This window comes from Symsagittifera roscoffensis, chromosome 7, assembly GCF_963678635.1.
Source record: "Symsagittifera roscoffensis chromosome 7, txSymRosc1.1, whole genome shotgun sequence".
Lineage (NCBI taxonomy): Eukaryota > Metazoa > Xenacoelomorpha > Acoela > Convolutidae > Symsagittifera > Symsagittifera roscoffensis.
The window spans coordinates 18,908,547-18,925,509 of NC_087068.1; the positions used below are offsets into that span (position 1 = coordinate 18,908,547).

General features: G+C 34.6%; 1 protein-coding gene across 3 annotated transcripts in view; it reads left to right on the top strand.

Moving 5' to 3' along the window:
* Positions 1-16,963, top strand: part of LOC134851811 (acid-sensing ion channel 2-like) — an 89,631-nt gene that overhangs the window by 28,508 nt on the left and 44,160 nt on the right. The window contains exon 1 of one of the 3 annotated variants that reach the window (XM_063868059.1): positions 12,569-15,922. The exons of 1 other annotated variant lie outside the window; for it this stretch is intronic. In XM_063868059.1, the coding sequence (XP_063724129.1) occupies positions 15,417-15,922 (506 nt within the window). In that variant the 5' untranslated portion in view covers positions 12,569-15,416. Of the gene's footprint in view, positions 1-12,568; positions 15,923-16,963 lie in introns of those variants that run through there. One more of the 3 variants, XM_063868060.1, reaches the window with a different exon arrangement.

Consider the following 16,963-nt stretch of genomic DNA (forward strand, 5'->3'; position numbering starts at 1 on the left):
AAGAATCCTCTGGGCTCCATTTGTCGACCTACATGGTTGCAACAATCTCTATTGCTCTAAACTTGAAAAAAAACACCAATGTGAAACATCTGATTTTCCTTGTTCTTTACCCTTGCGAGAGCAAGTGTCTTGTAATCAAGAAATTTTTTCCCGTAAATAACTTTTCTTACACATTTGTAATTGAAATTGATGTTGCTTTATTATCGCACCTCGCCTTTGGTCTGAAGATAATGCAGTTGTTTTTTTTTCCAACCTGTGACCAGGGGTTCGAGTGCCAGCCGGGCCTTGTTTTTTTTTCAGTGTCGGAAATTGAAATTTTCCGGGAAAATGGATTAGTCGGACTATAGTTTGTCGGGTTATGTTTTGCCGGCTTAGATACCCTTCCAAATTTTGTTGCCTTGTAAAGGTACTATAACTGATACCAGTCTGTTAGTAATTTTACACGGCAACAAAATTTGGAATGGTATCTAAGCCGGCAAAACATAAGCCGACGAACAACAGTCCGACTAATCCATTTTCCCGGAAAATTTCAATTTCGGACACAGAAAAAAAACGAGGCTCGGCCGGGACTTGAACCCCTGGTCACAGGTTGGAATAGCAAGTGCAGTTCCAGTTTTTTTGGGTTTTTTTCCGCATAGAAATTATATTCGGCGTAAGTGAGTTCGGCTCTTATTGTGTCTCTTTAGCATCAGTATAAAGATTAAAAAAGTTTTTTTTGTGTTTAATAAATCAGATCGGTTGGTAGTATAAAAGTTAAAATTTTAAACTATAATCGCTCAAGAAGTTTTATGACAACAATTTCCTTTAGCATTTTTTGTTTTCGGGTTAAATGGCGTCTAACATTTGTTGTCAGTTTAGTGAACGCTTTGACAATATAAAAGCTTGTTTAATGCTAATGGTTGCGTTTCTAGTTTTTTTTTCGTATTTCCAAAAAATTGTTGATTTTTTCATGACAACATTGTCCTTCGGCATATTTTGTTTTCGGATCAATTGGCGTCTAACCTCGTCTTGTTGGCTTAGTAGAGGCCCGGAAAGTACTGAAAGCTTGCCTATTGCTAGTGTTGTTTTTCTTGTCTGTTTTTTTCTGAGATTGAATTTTTATTTCCAGAAAAAATATGGAAGTTTTTATGAGAACAATTTACTTTGACTTTTTCGTTTTCAATCAATTGTTCACTCAGCACGTGTTGTCGGCTTAGTGAACGCTCGGAAAGTACTGAATGCTTGTTTTGTGCTCTGAGATTTAATTTGTCATATTCCTCGTCTGCTTTTTTTCTGACATTGAATTTTTCGTATTCCCATGAAAATGTTGATTTTTTTTTGTGACAACACTTTCCTCTACCAGTGTTTTGTTTTCAGATCAATTGTTGTCTAACTAGGTTTTATTGGCTTTTTGAACTCTCGGAAAATACCAAAAGCTTGCTTAATGCTAGTGGCTGTATTTCTCGTCTGTTTTTCTGAGGTTAATGTTTCTTATTTCCAAACAAAATAAAAAAAAATTTCGATTAACCTATTTGGACTATTTGGAAGGCTAGGAACCAAAAATTTCTGTTTTTTTCTTTCTCCGTCGATAGTTACCTGGCAAGCATAAAGACATCCAATCTTTCAGCAGAGAAACAACCCCAAGCAACAACGATACAGCCAAGGGTTTGAATTTTGGGCAAAACATTTGGAGTAACAAAACATTTGGAGCAAAATGTCCCGTAAGAGTCTTTTCCTTTTGTCGCTACAATTTCTCTAGCCTAATTTCTTGTCAAGTTTCTTTGCTCAAAATGTAAGCGTAGTCAATTTGAAGATTTTTCAGTACATCTTTTTTGGCAGTCACGGAAAAAAAACGTTTTTTTTTCCTGTTGTGTCTCGAAACCGTCACCAAATTGTTCAGTTCAGAAAGAAAAATTTGTACGATGAACCTCGAAGAGAGACACCGCGGCGTCATGTTTTGGATATTATTTTATGTCGTCGTCTGAAATTATGAATTTTGGGCTTTATTTCTAAATAAATTTTAAAAACTTTTGCCCGACATTTGACCGAACACGGCATGAATTCTTTCTATAATTTGAAACGATGTCCCACGAATTTGTTAAAAATTATTAGCGACTGCTGTTCAGATTAATAGTCACATTGAAGTTCTGCGCGAAAACTTGCAAATATTTGTTTGGTTCTCAGTATGTATGATTATTCGTGTTTTAGCTCAGTTTTTTTTTTGCTAGATTGTGGATTGCTTAAATGGAGCCTAAGGCTGCTCCTCCGGTACATTCAAAAATTAATAAAACAAATTGCTATAACCCACGTTGTTGTTATTTTTGTTACACGTTGAATTCGTGGATGTTACTTTTGTGATATTTGTTAACGTCGGCTATGTTGTTTAAGCATGATTCGGCGTACGGATTTATTATATTCTCCTCCTACAGGTTCGGCTCAAACAGCAACCCCAAAGTCCAATAGCCTTGATCTCAAAGTGTGAAAGTGTTGTTGTGAAAGTGTTCGCCTTCCTACAATTGAAGACTCGGCTCTATCTCAACAGCATGGTAGACTTCTTCTAGGAATGTCGCGAAGGTGTCGTGATTTTTGTTTTGTGTTTTGGTGCGTGTATCCGCCTTTGGAACAATTTAGTGAGAGAATGAGTGAGTGAGATTGTCCACAAAAGCATGTTTGAGGCGTACTCGAAGTTTTCATGCGAAGTTTAAATGTATGCCGTCTTCCAATTCAGATTCGGTTTTTAAAAAAAATGTGTTTTTTTTAAAGGGAGCGTATTCAATCAGTTCGGTGCTCCTTTTTGTGATGCCCAAGTTTTTCTCTGATGAGCAATCTTCCAGGAGAAGCGTGATGTTTCGTCTCTCTATTTTGATTATTTGATTAATCATAGATAGTTTTATATTGGCTGCTTCTGTTTCATTGTGTTCTTATGGGTCCAATATGGCCTATGAATACTCGTCGTTTTAAGAAAAATTTGTTTTTCGAGTACGCCTTTTGTGAAACAGGAGTAGACATTCTGAAGCAATATTCTGGCTATTCCGAAAAGCTTTTTTTTAGTCTGTCTGTCTTAATTTGTTTTTTACAGAATGACAGCACGCTGTTGAGTTTTCTATCAGCTGTCCGAGGACTTGGAAACCATTAACCAATTTTTATTTGTACTTTCAAATATTTCCAGGGCGTCATGCTGTCTGTTTTCCTTCAAGATGAGCTGACATTTCAAGATGAGTTGATACCTACTGTATATCTTAAGGTCGTCGTTTGACGGCTTTTTAAATCACCAGCATCGGCCGCGTATCTTAAATCGGCCGCGTATTTTTTTAGGTGACTTTTGTGAAATATTTTTTTAGGGGGAAAAAGCTTTTTTTGCTAATTACTCTAATTACTGCTAATTTTTTTTGATAATTGGGAATGGACTTTTTTCCTGAAAAATATGATCAGTTGAATTCTACGCTGGAAGAAAAATGTAGTTGTTTTGATAGTCATGATGTTCCGTGCCGTGTCAACTTGTTGTTCTATTTTTCGGATAAGTTTGAATACATCATTGGTTTGATGATGCATTGGTAACTCACTTTGTGTATCACCTGCTATGCAACACATGTCAATTTAATAAAAAAAACTAGAGAAGTGAATTAAATAACAATTTATTGCAGCAAAGCGTTGCATATGCTGCCACATTGTTATCTTCAATGTGAAAATTATAAAAAAATTTCTCTTAAGTTTATGTTATATGATATATTAGTGTTTTCAAGACATCATGATCTTGTCGTTTCTGATTGATACTTCTCTTATGATTAAAGATTTTTCGATAATTCGAAAACATGATTTTTTGGTTTCAAGATATTTAGTCAACTGATGATTGGGATAGTCTAGTTTGATGTACGCTGGCGATAAGTTATGTCTAAGTGGCATGTTAATTTCCAGTCCAAAAAGATGTATACTGGCATTGTTTTATGTTGTTTTTCAAACCGAAGACGAATTGTAGTTAAGACGTGCATGTTTTTTTTACTGCCCAGCTGATTTGTTTCGCTAGTGGCCTACTATTTCTTTGATTACAACGACTAGTAAGTTACTCATTATTAGCGCATCACTGAGAAAATTAGAAGGCGTTTTTTTATTCTGATTGAGTTAGGACCGATGTGGTTAACTCATAGAGTAATTTCGGATAGGGTACACCGTCTGCTCGTCACGCTATCTTATTTTCGGCCGGATAGATTCGTGCAACTTCTTAGTCTAATACCGATCCTAATCTTACTCTTATACTATCTAGTCTCAGGGTGTTTAACTAGTCTCTGCTAGGCTCAATAGATCTAGGGTATACTGGTTTATTGCGGCTGCTGAAGTTCTCTTGGAGAGGCAACTAATTTCTAAGTTAAATTCAAATCTCTCTGGTGCTGAAATTACAAGTAATTTCAGCACTTACAAATAAGTGGGTTGTTAGTTAGATGGATCATGATTGGTTAATATTAAATACTTTACAGTGGTAAAATATCTAATTTATCCAATCATAAAATATAGTTTAGATCAGGTTCCATGATGTTTAAATACCGAACGCTATTTTTCTTGGGATATTTTTTCCTGCTGATATTTAGACTTTGAACTACCAGCCGTTCTGTTGTTCAGAGCGACCGGTGTGGTTTCAGAGCAATTTTTCGATTCTGGCCATTCATTGGTACGAAAATCGCAGGGATGTCACTCATTATTGAAGGCTCGTATTATCTTGAGCTTGAATTGCCAAACTTTAATCAAGAGTTGCTCCATTGCCAGTCCAACTTTCTGCATATGTGAATTCAGATTTCTTTGGAAAAGAAGAACATTTATTTATCCATTTTTCTCAAATTAGGGTAGTTTTATATAAAAAAAAAGATGGTCTATAATGAAGAATTTTTGAGTTTGAAGGTGTTGTAAGTTGACCATTTATGATCTATTTTTAAAATATCTGGTGTTTTATTTCAACGTAACTAACGCTTTTTAAATTACTTTGTTTGGTAAAGGCTTTAATAACCTTCTTTTGTAACCTGTATCTTAATAAGCAAATGATAACGAGGACAGATGGGTATTTCAATTATCATTTTCAGAGAACAATATGACAACACTTTATCTCGAAAAGATGTCGATATCTTGGAGAATGTACAATTTTGAATTGCGAAATGGTGTGATGTAAAGTCTACTGACAGGAGACATGGCGAATGTCAAAAACAGTTCTCGCATTGCGAATCGCATGGATTGAAAGACCAATAGTCGGGATTAACAGGCTTTCCTCCCGTGGATGGCTTCAAGAAAACTTATCCATTATGGCTATCCAGTTGATTTAAAAAGAGAAAAAGAATTGTGGAAATACAGCGGCAGAAATTTATGCAGAATCGGACGATGTTTATGACTGGTGAAACGAAAAGATCTCTATGCGTGAAGTGGAAATAGACTAAAACCAAACTTTGTTGCCTGTTGTATTTTAAACAATTGGATTAATTGAAGTTTTTAAACAATAGTTAAAATTTTTGATCGGTATTTAACGGAATTGTTTAGGGACTATAATGAGAAAGAGCTTTTTTTGCTGATTTCTCTGATAATTGGGAATTGCCTTTTTCTCAATCAAGATCAGCTGAAAAAAAACAAGATCAGCTGAATTCTACGCTGAAAGAAAACTCTGTTTGTTAATGGTTCGTTGTTTGACAAGTTGAATTCTGTTAATACCAAAACCTGTTTTAAGAGTTATGAACGTAGTGAGTGCTCTTATCTAGGCCCTGGTGATTTTTTTGTGTTTTTGTTTCTTTTCAGGAAAAAAGTCTTAAAATATGATCACGCTCAATTTTGATTTTTCGCGGTTTGACTTTTGATTTCTTTTTAAGTTCACTTCATTTTCTTTTTTAAAAGGAAGGCAAGTTCCACTATCGAGCAGCAAGGATGCAAAGGTCACGAAAAATGTGATCGACTTGAAATTTCGAAAATGGAATTTAATTATCAGATTAACCTGCGAAATAAAAGTTTTACCAATTGCTCCTATTTTCTCAAATTGGTTTAATTTTATCGGAAAGGTTCCCACATGAATTACTCGTGAAACTCAAATACAGTGCTGATTTAAATAATCCGGATAAAACGAACAAAACTTGAATTTGCAAACGCGTTTTTCTCAAATTGGGTTAAGATTAGACAAAAAGTGAAGAGAACAAAAGTTGCTTAGATTTTCACCAGAATTAATATGGTGCCATTTTTCTCCGAAATTCTCAACCAAAATTTTACCCTTTAAATGGGTCATTTTGGCTTTTTTCAATTAATCAAGAATTACGCTGAAACTACTTTGTTAATTGATAGGAAAATTATATCACAAGAAGCCTATTACGCAGCTCAACAAGGTTTAAGTCTTCAAAAACCAGTTTCAGAGAAAAAAATTTCACTTGATAGTCAATAAATGTGGTTTTTGCTATATAAAACCCAGAATATCTGTTTAAAAATAAATTTTAAACAATTTGCGAAAATTTTTGGAGACTTAACCTTTCTTAAACCTTGTTGAGCTGCGTAAGGGGCTTCTTGTGATATAATTTTCTTATCAATTAACAAAGTAGTTTTAGCGTAATTATTGATAAATTGAAAAAAGCCAAAATTACCCATTTGCTGGTCAGGTTTTTTCTGTTTCTTTGTGTCCATTACTCTTTTCCAACTGTCAGTTTGCTATGTTTTTTGAAGTTCCTTTAACACATAGTATCCAGTGGATGGGTTTTTTATATTTGTTTGAGCACCTTTTTTGTCATGATGCATCCCACGCGCTTCTTTTTTCATTTGCGAGAGCAAGCGACTTGTAATCTGGAACTTGGTTTTTTTTCCCGTAAACAGCTTTTCTTAATTTCTGCTGGTCAATTTCTTGCTCAGTTTCTGCTCAGACATGCTCAATTCAATTAAAAAATCAAATGAACTAGTTCTTTGTTCATTCGAGGAAGTAATTAATTTTTTCAAACAAATGTATTGAAAAAATGAAATTTTTTTGGGCTTGTTGTTTTTTTGGGCTTTTGTCGGCTGAATTTCCGTTTTTTTTCTAAAATTTTTAAAATGCAATACGATTTTCAAGCAGCTTCTTTCCAAAGACTAGCTTTTTTCAAACAGTTTTCTCTATAATTAACAATTGTTCTGTAGTTAGTAAATTTACCAATTCTTATTTCGAATAATTTTTTTTTCTCGTTCAAACGGGTTCGGCTTATATGATATCGGTTTAGTCAACTGATGTTGCTCAGTTTTACAGAAGAATTTTTAAAATGCTTTTGCTTGTTTCAGGAGGGATTGGTCTTTAAAATTGATTTTAATAATTGTATGACTTTTTCGCTAGTTTTTTGCTTTATTTGCCGATCGGTCATTGAAGCTCAATGCTTGCTTAGGCTGTTTATAAGCTGCATCCGAGACAAAGGTATGCAATTTTTGTAGACATAGTTTTCTTGACTTTTTCAGGTAAACTTTTCAGCTTAATTTTTTTAAATAGACTTTCTCACTTCAACATTTTGTAATGTCTTGTTTTAATTGTATCGAAGCTCCGCTTCACCTCTCTAAATGAATTGTTTTTGAGTCTAGAGCTTGATGTTCCATCTGCTGATCTTCTTACTTAAACACGTTTAACCGTTTTTTTTGTGCTCGGTATGATAGAAGAAATGTACACTGTCAACTACAGGATCGTTCAATCAGGACTCAAAGGGCTCTATATAATATATCACGCAACCCAGTTCGATGATGATTTGTGGTTTTTGCCCAAACAAAAAAAAATTAAAAATAACTCGAAGACAAAAAATTCCTCCCCATTTTCACTTGTCGGAACAATAACATATTAACGAGTGAAAAGTTATGCTCGAGTGACCGCTTTTCAAGAGTTATTGAACTAAATGTTTTTTTTGCTGGAAAAATTCCGGAATTTTGTTGACGCTCAAATTTGATTTCTTTGCGACTTCCTTTTTGATTTTTTTTGGTTCAATTCAAGGTCATTTGCTAATAGGGAGGCAATTTTTCTCCAATATCAAAAGGGCACTAAAAACGAAATTGATTTTTAGTTTCAAAAATGGATTTTAGTTTTCAGCAGAATGAGTGGGTTAGTTGTATAAAAAACTGTGTCAAGCATGAAAGAATGTGATTTTTTTTGTTTCATTATGGACATATTGACTCTTATGCAATTATTTTTAGTTGTTTGTCTTTCTGTTGATTGAATTGTCCGACATTTTGTTAATTTTTGTGCAGTTGTTTTTCTTCCGAGCATATTTTGGTATTTTCTTGCATTTTATTTTTTTGCCAAGCTTAAAACTTACGTATGTTTTTCGCTTGGTTTTTTGAGTACAGCTTCGCATCTGTCAAATTTTTGTATGCATCTTGAGTATGATAAGCATGAAATTCACATGCGGCTAAGTTGAGGTTGTTTTAAAAAAATCAACAATGACTGGAAGGATACAATTTGCCATGAGTTTTCGTGGAAAGATGAAAGCTGAATTTAGTTCATCCCATTTTCTTTTGTAGGCTCCTAGCGTATAATGGCCTCTTTGTAATATAGGTTGTAAGGGTCATTAATGGACTGCTTAAGAAATCAGCAGTGCCCATGAAAAGATACTAATTTTTCCTCGCGAGTTTGATTATCATGATTTAATGAGTACAAATGTTATAATTTAGTGTTAGTGAAGGGAGTGATTTATCATTATTTACGTCTAGTTTTTTTCAAAAAAAAACTTCGAGCTGAGTTTTATTCTTGGTTTTTCACGCGTTGCTCTTTGAATTTTCAATTGCAATACAGTACGACCTCAAATTAAAAATGGGCTGAAAAAAGTGAATGACTTCATTTCAAAAATGTAATTTTAGTATTAGAATTATCAGCGGAATAAAAAAACAACCTATTGAACCACTTCTTTTATTTGTTATTGTCTGAAAATTCAAATCGGTACGCAATGAAAGATTCTTGATATTCAACGCGTTTCAGTGCGATAATTTTTTCCCTGGAAATGGAAGTTGGAAAAATGTTCAAAATTAGTGGATCATTTTTCGAATTAATTTTGAACTCATTGTCAAATTTCCAGCTGTCTGTTGGTTATTTTTAATTTTGAACTTTTTGGTTTTCGAAAAAAGTATCTAGTCTTAAACTAAGATCTGGTATAAGAAAAAATTTCGATCCTTTTGTCTTTGCTTAACAAACTTTGGACGTTGAATTTTCGGCAACGTATTAAGATTTCTCTTACTTTTTCTTTTTTCGCATTTTTATTTGAAGTTTTGCTGTGCTTTGGATCAACTATTTAATTAAATTTTATTTTTTATTGTGTTTTGGTTTGTTATTGCGCTTTAGTTGTTATGCAAAAATCAGGTTCGGGGATTTTCCATGAATCATAGTTTTTTTTTCTAATTTCAAGAAATAGTTTCTTTTATAGTTTCTTCTTTCAACTTAAGTTGTTTCTTTTCATATAAATCATTTGTTCTCGTGTTATCTGCGTTTCGAATGATTTAGCAAGATTGTTAGATCTTTTTCGTATCATTCATACTTGTGTTCCGACCGCTCACGGAGTGGTAAGGAATTATGGTTTAGGGTGCATTTTGGTCCTCTTGATATTAGGAAGCTCATAGAAAATTCTTAGATCTAGTTCCCTTGTACGATAGTGAATCACTTCCAGTCGTAATTTTTTCTTAATGTCGAAAACAAATTGGTCTGATTTTTTTTTGCATATCAAAAACATAATTAATTAGTTATTAGGTTGTGAAAAGCTATATGGTCCGCGTATCGGATGCAGATTTTATTCAAATTCAAAGAAAACGCTAAAAGAAAATTCAGACCAAGGTTTTTTTATTTTTATCTTTTTTTTGTAAAAACTAGTCCTAAGGTTTAGGGCTATGTGATGAGAGACCGATTTTTTTTGATACTTTTTAGATATGAGCGTATTTTACAGATTTTCCTAATTGTTCCCGCTTTTCTGATTTTTTTTCTGTATTCAATTTGCAGCTGCAGCGAACACGTGTTAGATCATAATCTCCGCACGCTAATCGTTTCGCATATGCTTCTTCACTTTATCGTAAGATCTGATTTGCATTGCATATAGACACTCGATATAGAACAAACTCCTCTGTATAAGAACGCTACGTCCAATTAATCGTTCTGTTTTGGAGGGAGTGGTGGTGAAGTGGTTAAGTCTCCGCCTCCTAATCGAAAGGTCGGATGCTCGAAGCCCGCCATGAACCGTGCTCGTTGCTTGAGGGTGAGGTAACATTACCCAATCCAGAAAATGACCAAAAAATTGCATGTAATTCTTAAGCAGGGGCAAAACCTCATTGGTCCATTTTTCTCATACTGGGTGAGGTTAATCATGTAGAAAAAGTATCAATCATCTAAGCTTATACAAATTCGACATGCTTTGCTGTATGAAACCAGTTTTTTGGACCTTTTGCATTTTCGAGCTGTCTTGTTTTTATTAACACTAAACCAAGTGAACTTTTACTGATTTAATTCGTGTTTTTGAATTTCTTATGATTTGGTTGTTCCACTTTTGAAGAATATCTGTTCTGATTTTCGTTTAAAACGAATAAAAATTTTTGATTTTTAAGTCTTCAGTTTCTGGAACTTTCCGACAGTCGCTTTTTTCAAATGAGTTTATGTGAAAGTGAAAATGATCCATTAATCTATTTCTTACAATTGGGTTTGTCTCAGTGTTTTCTAAATGAATTTTCATTTTCGAAAACGGATGTGATCTTAATTAATTCAAAATTAATTTAGTTAAATAAAGTTTAAATAAGACACGTGACAATTTAAAAAGTTTCACGAAAGCTTAAGCACAATGGAATTTCATTAAAAGACAGCTGAAATTTAAAATTTGTTCATTTAAATTAAGTAAGTGACCAATTTTAAAGTTTCACGAAAGCTTGAATACGATTGAGTTTCATCGAAGGTTAGCAGAAATTGAAAATGAATTCAAAATTGAGTTATTTAAGTTAGGTCGGTAAATTAACGTTTTAAAAGTTTCACGAAAGGCTGAGTTTAATCCAAAAATGAGTTTGAATCCAAAAATGAGTTTAAAATTGGGTTGATGGAAAATAGCAGAGGATGAAAAAAGTTTCATTTATAATTTATCTTTAGTCGCTTCGTTCGGTTTCAAAATTTCTTTCCGGAGTGCGAATTTTTTTTCGATTCTTGCACAAAATTTGTTGAAATAATTTTTCCCAAATATTCAGGTATTATAGATTATGTAATATAGTTTTTCGCTGATATTTTTGGGGTGAATTTTTGTGATTTGATTTTCCTGTATGTTCGCACAGTTTTCTCTTTTTGTTGGGATCACTGGAGTAGGACGTTTTTTTTTCCGGTCCAAGCTTAGGTAGTTCATGAAAAAAAACGAAGAGGATCAAGTGTGGTGTCATATTCAAGTGCTATATTCAAAAAGTCCGTGTCCAAAAAAATGCTCTCACATTTTACCGTTTTTCAGACTAAAGACGAAATGTTTTAAGGACAGGCTGATGGAGACTGTAGTGTCAATGCGATTTATAGATATCGGTCTTTTTTTGCAATTTATACATCATCTTAGCTATTCGTACATCTTATTTTACATTGTTTTTTGAAAAAAATTTAACTATTTTTTCATCTTTTTGGATTTTATTTCAATCATTGTAGTCGGAACGTTATGTGCCACTTGCACAGCAATCAGCTAATCTTGTTATTGTTTTCGTTTTTGTCTCTACATTTGCCTTTTTGCTATTTTTGCTAGTAAAATAGTTTCACAAGTTGTTGCAGTGATGTTTTTTGTTATAAAGGAAATTTTGTTCCACAAGTCAGAATACGTTGCAATGATTCTTAAAGTGATTTTTTGTATTTCTCAAACATTGGTGATTTCAAATTAGCTCGGAAGCAATCTGAAATGATCACTTAAGGTCTCCAATTGATCGTATTTCATTTTTGCAAGGCAAGCTATTTTGAAATAACTAAAACCTTAAATAATTAACCTCCGTGACAACCTGCTTAACTATAGAGATCGAAGTTTAGTAGATGGCGAAAGGTTTGAAAACAAAGTTATGGATAAAGCTGAAAACAAAAACTGAATGACGAAGCTCGATAAAACAAACTTCTTATTCAGCACCTCGTGAATTGGAAATTTGCTTACAATGGGACTAGCTCAAGAGTTTTTTCCAGAGTCCGCCCCCCTCTGGACCATCTTGACACATCATTTTGTAAAAACTTGTACCGTTGTGATTTTTTAATTTTTCTGAATGATTGCGTTTCGCTATGTTGCAAATCATGTAAAGCTGTCTCGGTACCACAATTTTTGTAGGTGCTTCAACTTGCAGTGGAGTGAACGAAAGTATCGATTTCGCCTGTCTGAAAGTTTTTTTTCACTAGTAAGTACTAGCTGTTTTAGACAGTTATTCGACTAGAAAGATTTGCGGAGTTTTAGATCTTCCCATGTAATCATGTTAAATATATGTAATGAACTAGACTAAACAAAACAGTTTGACACCAAATGTGGTTTTAAAGTTTTCGGCACTGTTATGTGTTTTATTAATTTTTTCATTGTGTAGAATAAAAGTTCTATCTATTTTTTCAGCAACTGTGACGCATGGTGGCTTAAACTAATGAAATGTATGCGTATATAGCCAGGACCGAGAGCTGAATGATTTCAGCTCTATGCCAAAATTCATTAATGCCGTCCACCTACTCCTAATAATGTCTCCTTAAATTTGAATGGTATTGACATTTTTTAAAACCAGTTTGGAAATTTCATTGCATTTATACTCAAAAAATTCCATTTCTCTGGAAATAATTAACTTGATTGAGTTAAACGAAGCACAATATGCATTCATCGCCATACAGCTCTCACTTGATGTTGTATGTTACAGTGTATTGACTAAATGCTTTTTGTTTATTTAAACGCTATTTTTTTGTTTGTGTTCCCTTTTTAAACCAAGTTATTTGAGACGAATTACTAGCTTAGCAAATGCTTCAGTTTGTGATAGAATAAACAGTATGTTACAATTTTTGGTCTAATTCCGATCACAAATGAGCCTCCACTCTATTACTAATTCAGGAGATTTTGCTATCTTAATGGGACTTATTGCTATTTAAGATTAACTTTCCCGCCCTAAAAATCAGTTAGATATCGATCAGTGGCCGATTCGGTGTCTCCCAATTCTACATTGCTAAGACACTTGTGTCAAGTCCATTTCTATGTGCTTCCAGCATTTTTGATCGTTTCTCATTTTTAAAATTTCGGTTGCGACCCATTTTTATTTCGCACTATTTGTTTAGCTGGTCAAGAGTTAATCAGATAAAAGTTACAATGGTCCGTCCCCATACAACATAACATAAAGTTGATATCCAGTTCGACATAACTTCTTTAAAGACAAGTGTTAGGCCACCATTAAGCATTAGCATTTAACCAGTTGCCGGGCTAAATAAAAACCCACAATCAAACCCCGGCTGACTTCTTATCCCAGTGGCCCGGCGGAGCAACAGAGAGAAAGAGCTTAGTGCACTTTACTTTTATTGTCTTCTTGTCTACGGGTCTATTGACTGCTAGGTGACTGCTGTATATGTTTCTTGTAGTGTTGGGGGGTTATGTTGTGTTCCTATTTGTCAACAGCAGACGTCCCGGGTCGGGTGAAGATTGAATGAATGTTTGATAGAATTTAAAGGGGCTTTGAGATATCTGTTCAAGCACGTTGGGGTGTCTAGGGAATATCGCCTCCCTCGTTCTCTTCTCATTTAGGACCGACTGAACGCTGTAATTTGTTCTGGAAACAGTTTTGGACATTTTGTTTGCATAAATTGTAAGTAATCAGCAAGAGGGTAATCAAGTTTCGCCCAGACCCTTAAAGCCCCTTGGGCGAAAAAGAGAAAAGTGTGCTCAAAACAGTCAAATAACAGAACACCACCGAAGCAAAAATCATACGGCTCAACAGTCTTACTACGCTTCAGGCAATTTCACGCTTGATCTGAACGCTTGTTCATAATATCTGTCCTCCTGCTGTGTGTATTATACCATTTTAAGTCCCCCTCCCCTACGCGCTCGAGAACAAAACCAAAATCAGTTATCTATATTTCCCAACTTTTGAATTTCACGCCATACAATATCTTGTTGAATATCAGGAACTTCGCGCCTGCAAAGCGCTTTCTTTCTAAGCAACTTCTGAAAATATCCGATCTGAATTTCCAAGATCACGTCCACAGATTATTGCCTCCACTTATTACATTTAACCCAGTTCAATAGTTAGCGGGAGTTTTGTGCGTATTACCCAAATTTGTACCAATTTGAAAACAAGTGAACCTTGTTATTCATTTGCTACTTTGAGCCAGATTTCGCACGTTAAAAACCGCCTGTTTGTTGTTATCGTCTTAATTCCAAACTTGGTCAATCAGCTCTGGACTTTATTTAGTTAAGATCCGTGTGTTAATTATTTGACTGCTCCTGAAGACAGTCCGGAGGAAAAGTGTCAAAAGTTGGACTCTTCATTCAAAATTCTGTATATTCTCAAAAGTCGCGAAATTTATATGAATTACTTTACACTTTTACTTAAAATCTCTTCTTACCGGAGACTGCTGTAATTAACAAGTCTGGTAGATTTTGTGTCTAAAATAAGAATCGGCGGCGAAAAAAGTCCTCACGGTTTTGTGTGGCCTCACTCTAAGGTGATATTATACTGTGCCGGTAACTGTGATGGAAAATTAGAGTTTTGGCATCTTGTCCCGTTGGTCCAAATTAATTTAACTGGACGCAGTTTTCAAATTTGCAATAATGTGCATCGGCTCTTTTTTTGCTCTAGAAAAAAAAAATAGAATATTTTCCATATTCAGTTTACAGCATCATAAATAAAACTTCAGCCACTGCTAGCTATACGTGCGTGCATATCTAATTAAGGATGAAACGACATCTACGTACTGGTGCAGTTCAGTTATAACTCATAACTAGGAACTGCTAATAACTAATTTCTATTCTCACCCAAGTCTCAAGACGCAAATTTTACTCCCTCCCCGAATATTTTTAAATGTGCTTTCCATTTGTGACTTTTGGACCCTAGTGATGTGTATGTATTAGGAAACTAAACTCGAGACATCGATAGATAGTTGCGACATTCCAGCCAGTACTCTTTGCCTTCCTTTTATCCAGTTAGGAGTTTTGCTCATTATCACACTTTGCACTTTTTACTTTTATCTTCATTCTACATTATTACAACAAATACAGCTATCTTCTCTCTTGTACGAGAACGTAGTAGAGAAAGTTTATTACTTTCCCTAATTTCTAGATCTAACTCAAGTAGACCGCGAACAAGTGTAAAAGACATACCAACTACTCATTAGGAGTAGCGGAATATACCAGCTAGCAACCCTGAAAACATATTACCATTTCATCACCCCTGCGGTACTTCCCCCAACATCTGAATATTAAAGCATCTTTAATTTATCACCAGTGTGTTTATATTACTTAGTTTACTCTACTTTATTGGAGCGAACTTTATCTGCAATGGAGTCTGGTAATAGCATCCAGCATTATTCTCCATCACATTATGTGTCCACCAACCCCCCAGACGGTGCGGCGCACCCTCCGTTGCGCCAAGCTATTTCAGCCCCCCAGACCCCAGTTTTTGCCGAGTACTTCGTGATGCCGAAAGATGCTGGCAACAATCCGCCGCTACATTCTGCCAACAGTATGGCGAATGGGGGAATACATAACCCGAATGCCCAATCTTATCAAGTAACAAACTTGCCGTCGAACAATTTCCAAATGCAAACGCGACCTTTAATTTATCAACCTGCAAGTGCACCTGGGCTTTTGTATCAGCAGCAGCCAGTGTTAAGCCCATCTCCGGATCAGCCGGATGACAGTGGGCTGTGTGGGTTTTTGAATTTTGGGTTCTCGAAGTCTTTCGAGAATCTGGCTTATGGCGACCAGGAAAATGGAGATAGTCCCGGTGGGGAGAATCACAGTTTCAGAGTTTTTGCCGAGGAAACAACAATGCATGGAATAAAGTGAGGGGTTCAGTTTTAGTTTCAAAAATGTTATGTAATGCAAAAAGCTGGATAGGTTTATGGGTTGTAAATGTACAGATACAGACAGAGAAAAGCTGAGTTAATTAGCAGTTATGTCGAGTTAAAAAGGTAAACCTTTTTTAACCAATTTGTTAAACCAATTGTTAAACAAATGGTTATATAGGTCATCATTGGTAATTAATAAGGTATTAATAGTTTAAAGAAGAACGAAAAAACAAAAAAAGCACATTTGGAAATCAAATTATGAAAGACCATCAAAACTTGGAAGCAATTACTAATGAAACATAAAATATTGTTACATTAACTTATACCTAGGGCTTACTTATTTCAAAAATCAAAAAACGACGTAAACTATTCTGGAACACAAAGCTTTTCAAACTGATTAATCTTGAAATAGAATTTTTTTTTTAATTTGATAACGACTCACGATTTTAGTTAAAGGTGCCTAAAAGCATATAGAGAAAATACCCTCTAGGCTACAGTTCATTCTTACTCAGTGAGACTGGTTGAGCTACACAAATATGCTTTGAGAGAACTTTAACAAGAAACTTAAGCTTCGGTAAGATTGGGGTTGAATCTTTCATTCAGGCTAAATCTATTTTCAATAAACAAAGACAGAAACGCCCTCAAGTTTTCTAGCTTCAAGTTTTCTTGTCACTAAGAATTGAAAGTCCTAAAGGAATACTAACCTCCATTATTTAGAAATACTAATGTTGGCCTGTTGGTCTAAGCTTGATAGTAGGTCTTTTTGTTGTCTTATATCTTTTGATGCATGATGCCAACTAAATTTTCCTATTTTAGTGTAAGCGGGTATCTTTTAACTAATTTCGTGAACTGAAAAAAAAAAGCTTACAATATGAGAAAACTTATGTCCGTTCTATGGTTAAACATTTTGAGGCTCGTTTCGTTTCTTAGATCAAGATTTAACTTATGAAACCGATAAAGGACTTAAGCAGAGCAGCCCTGTTGTTAGCTGATTGTTGTTCCGATCATATGCAAAATGTGGAGGAACTTTGCATT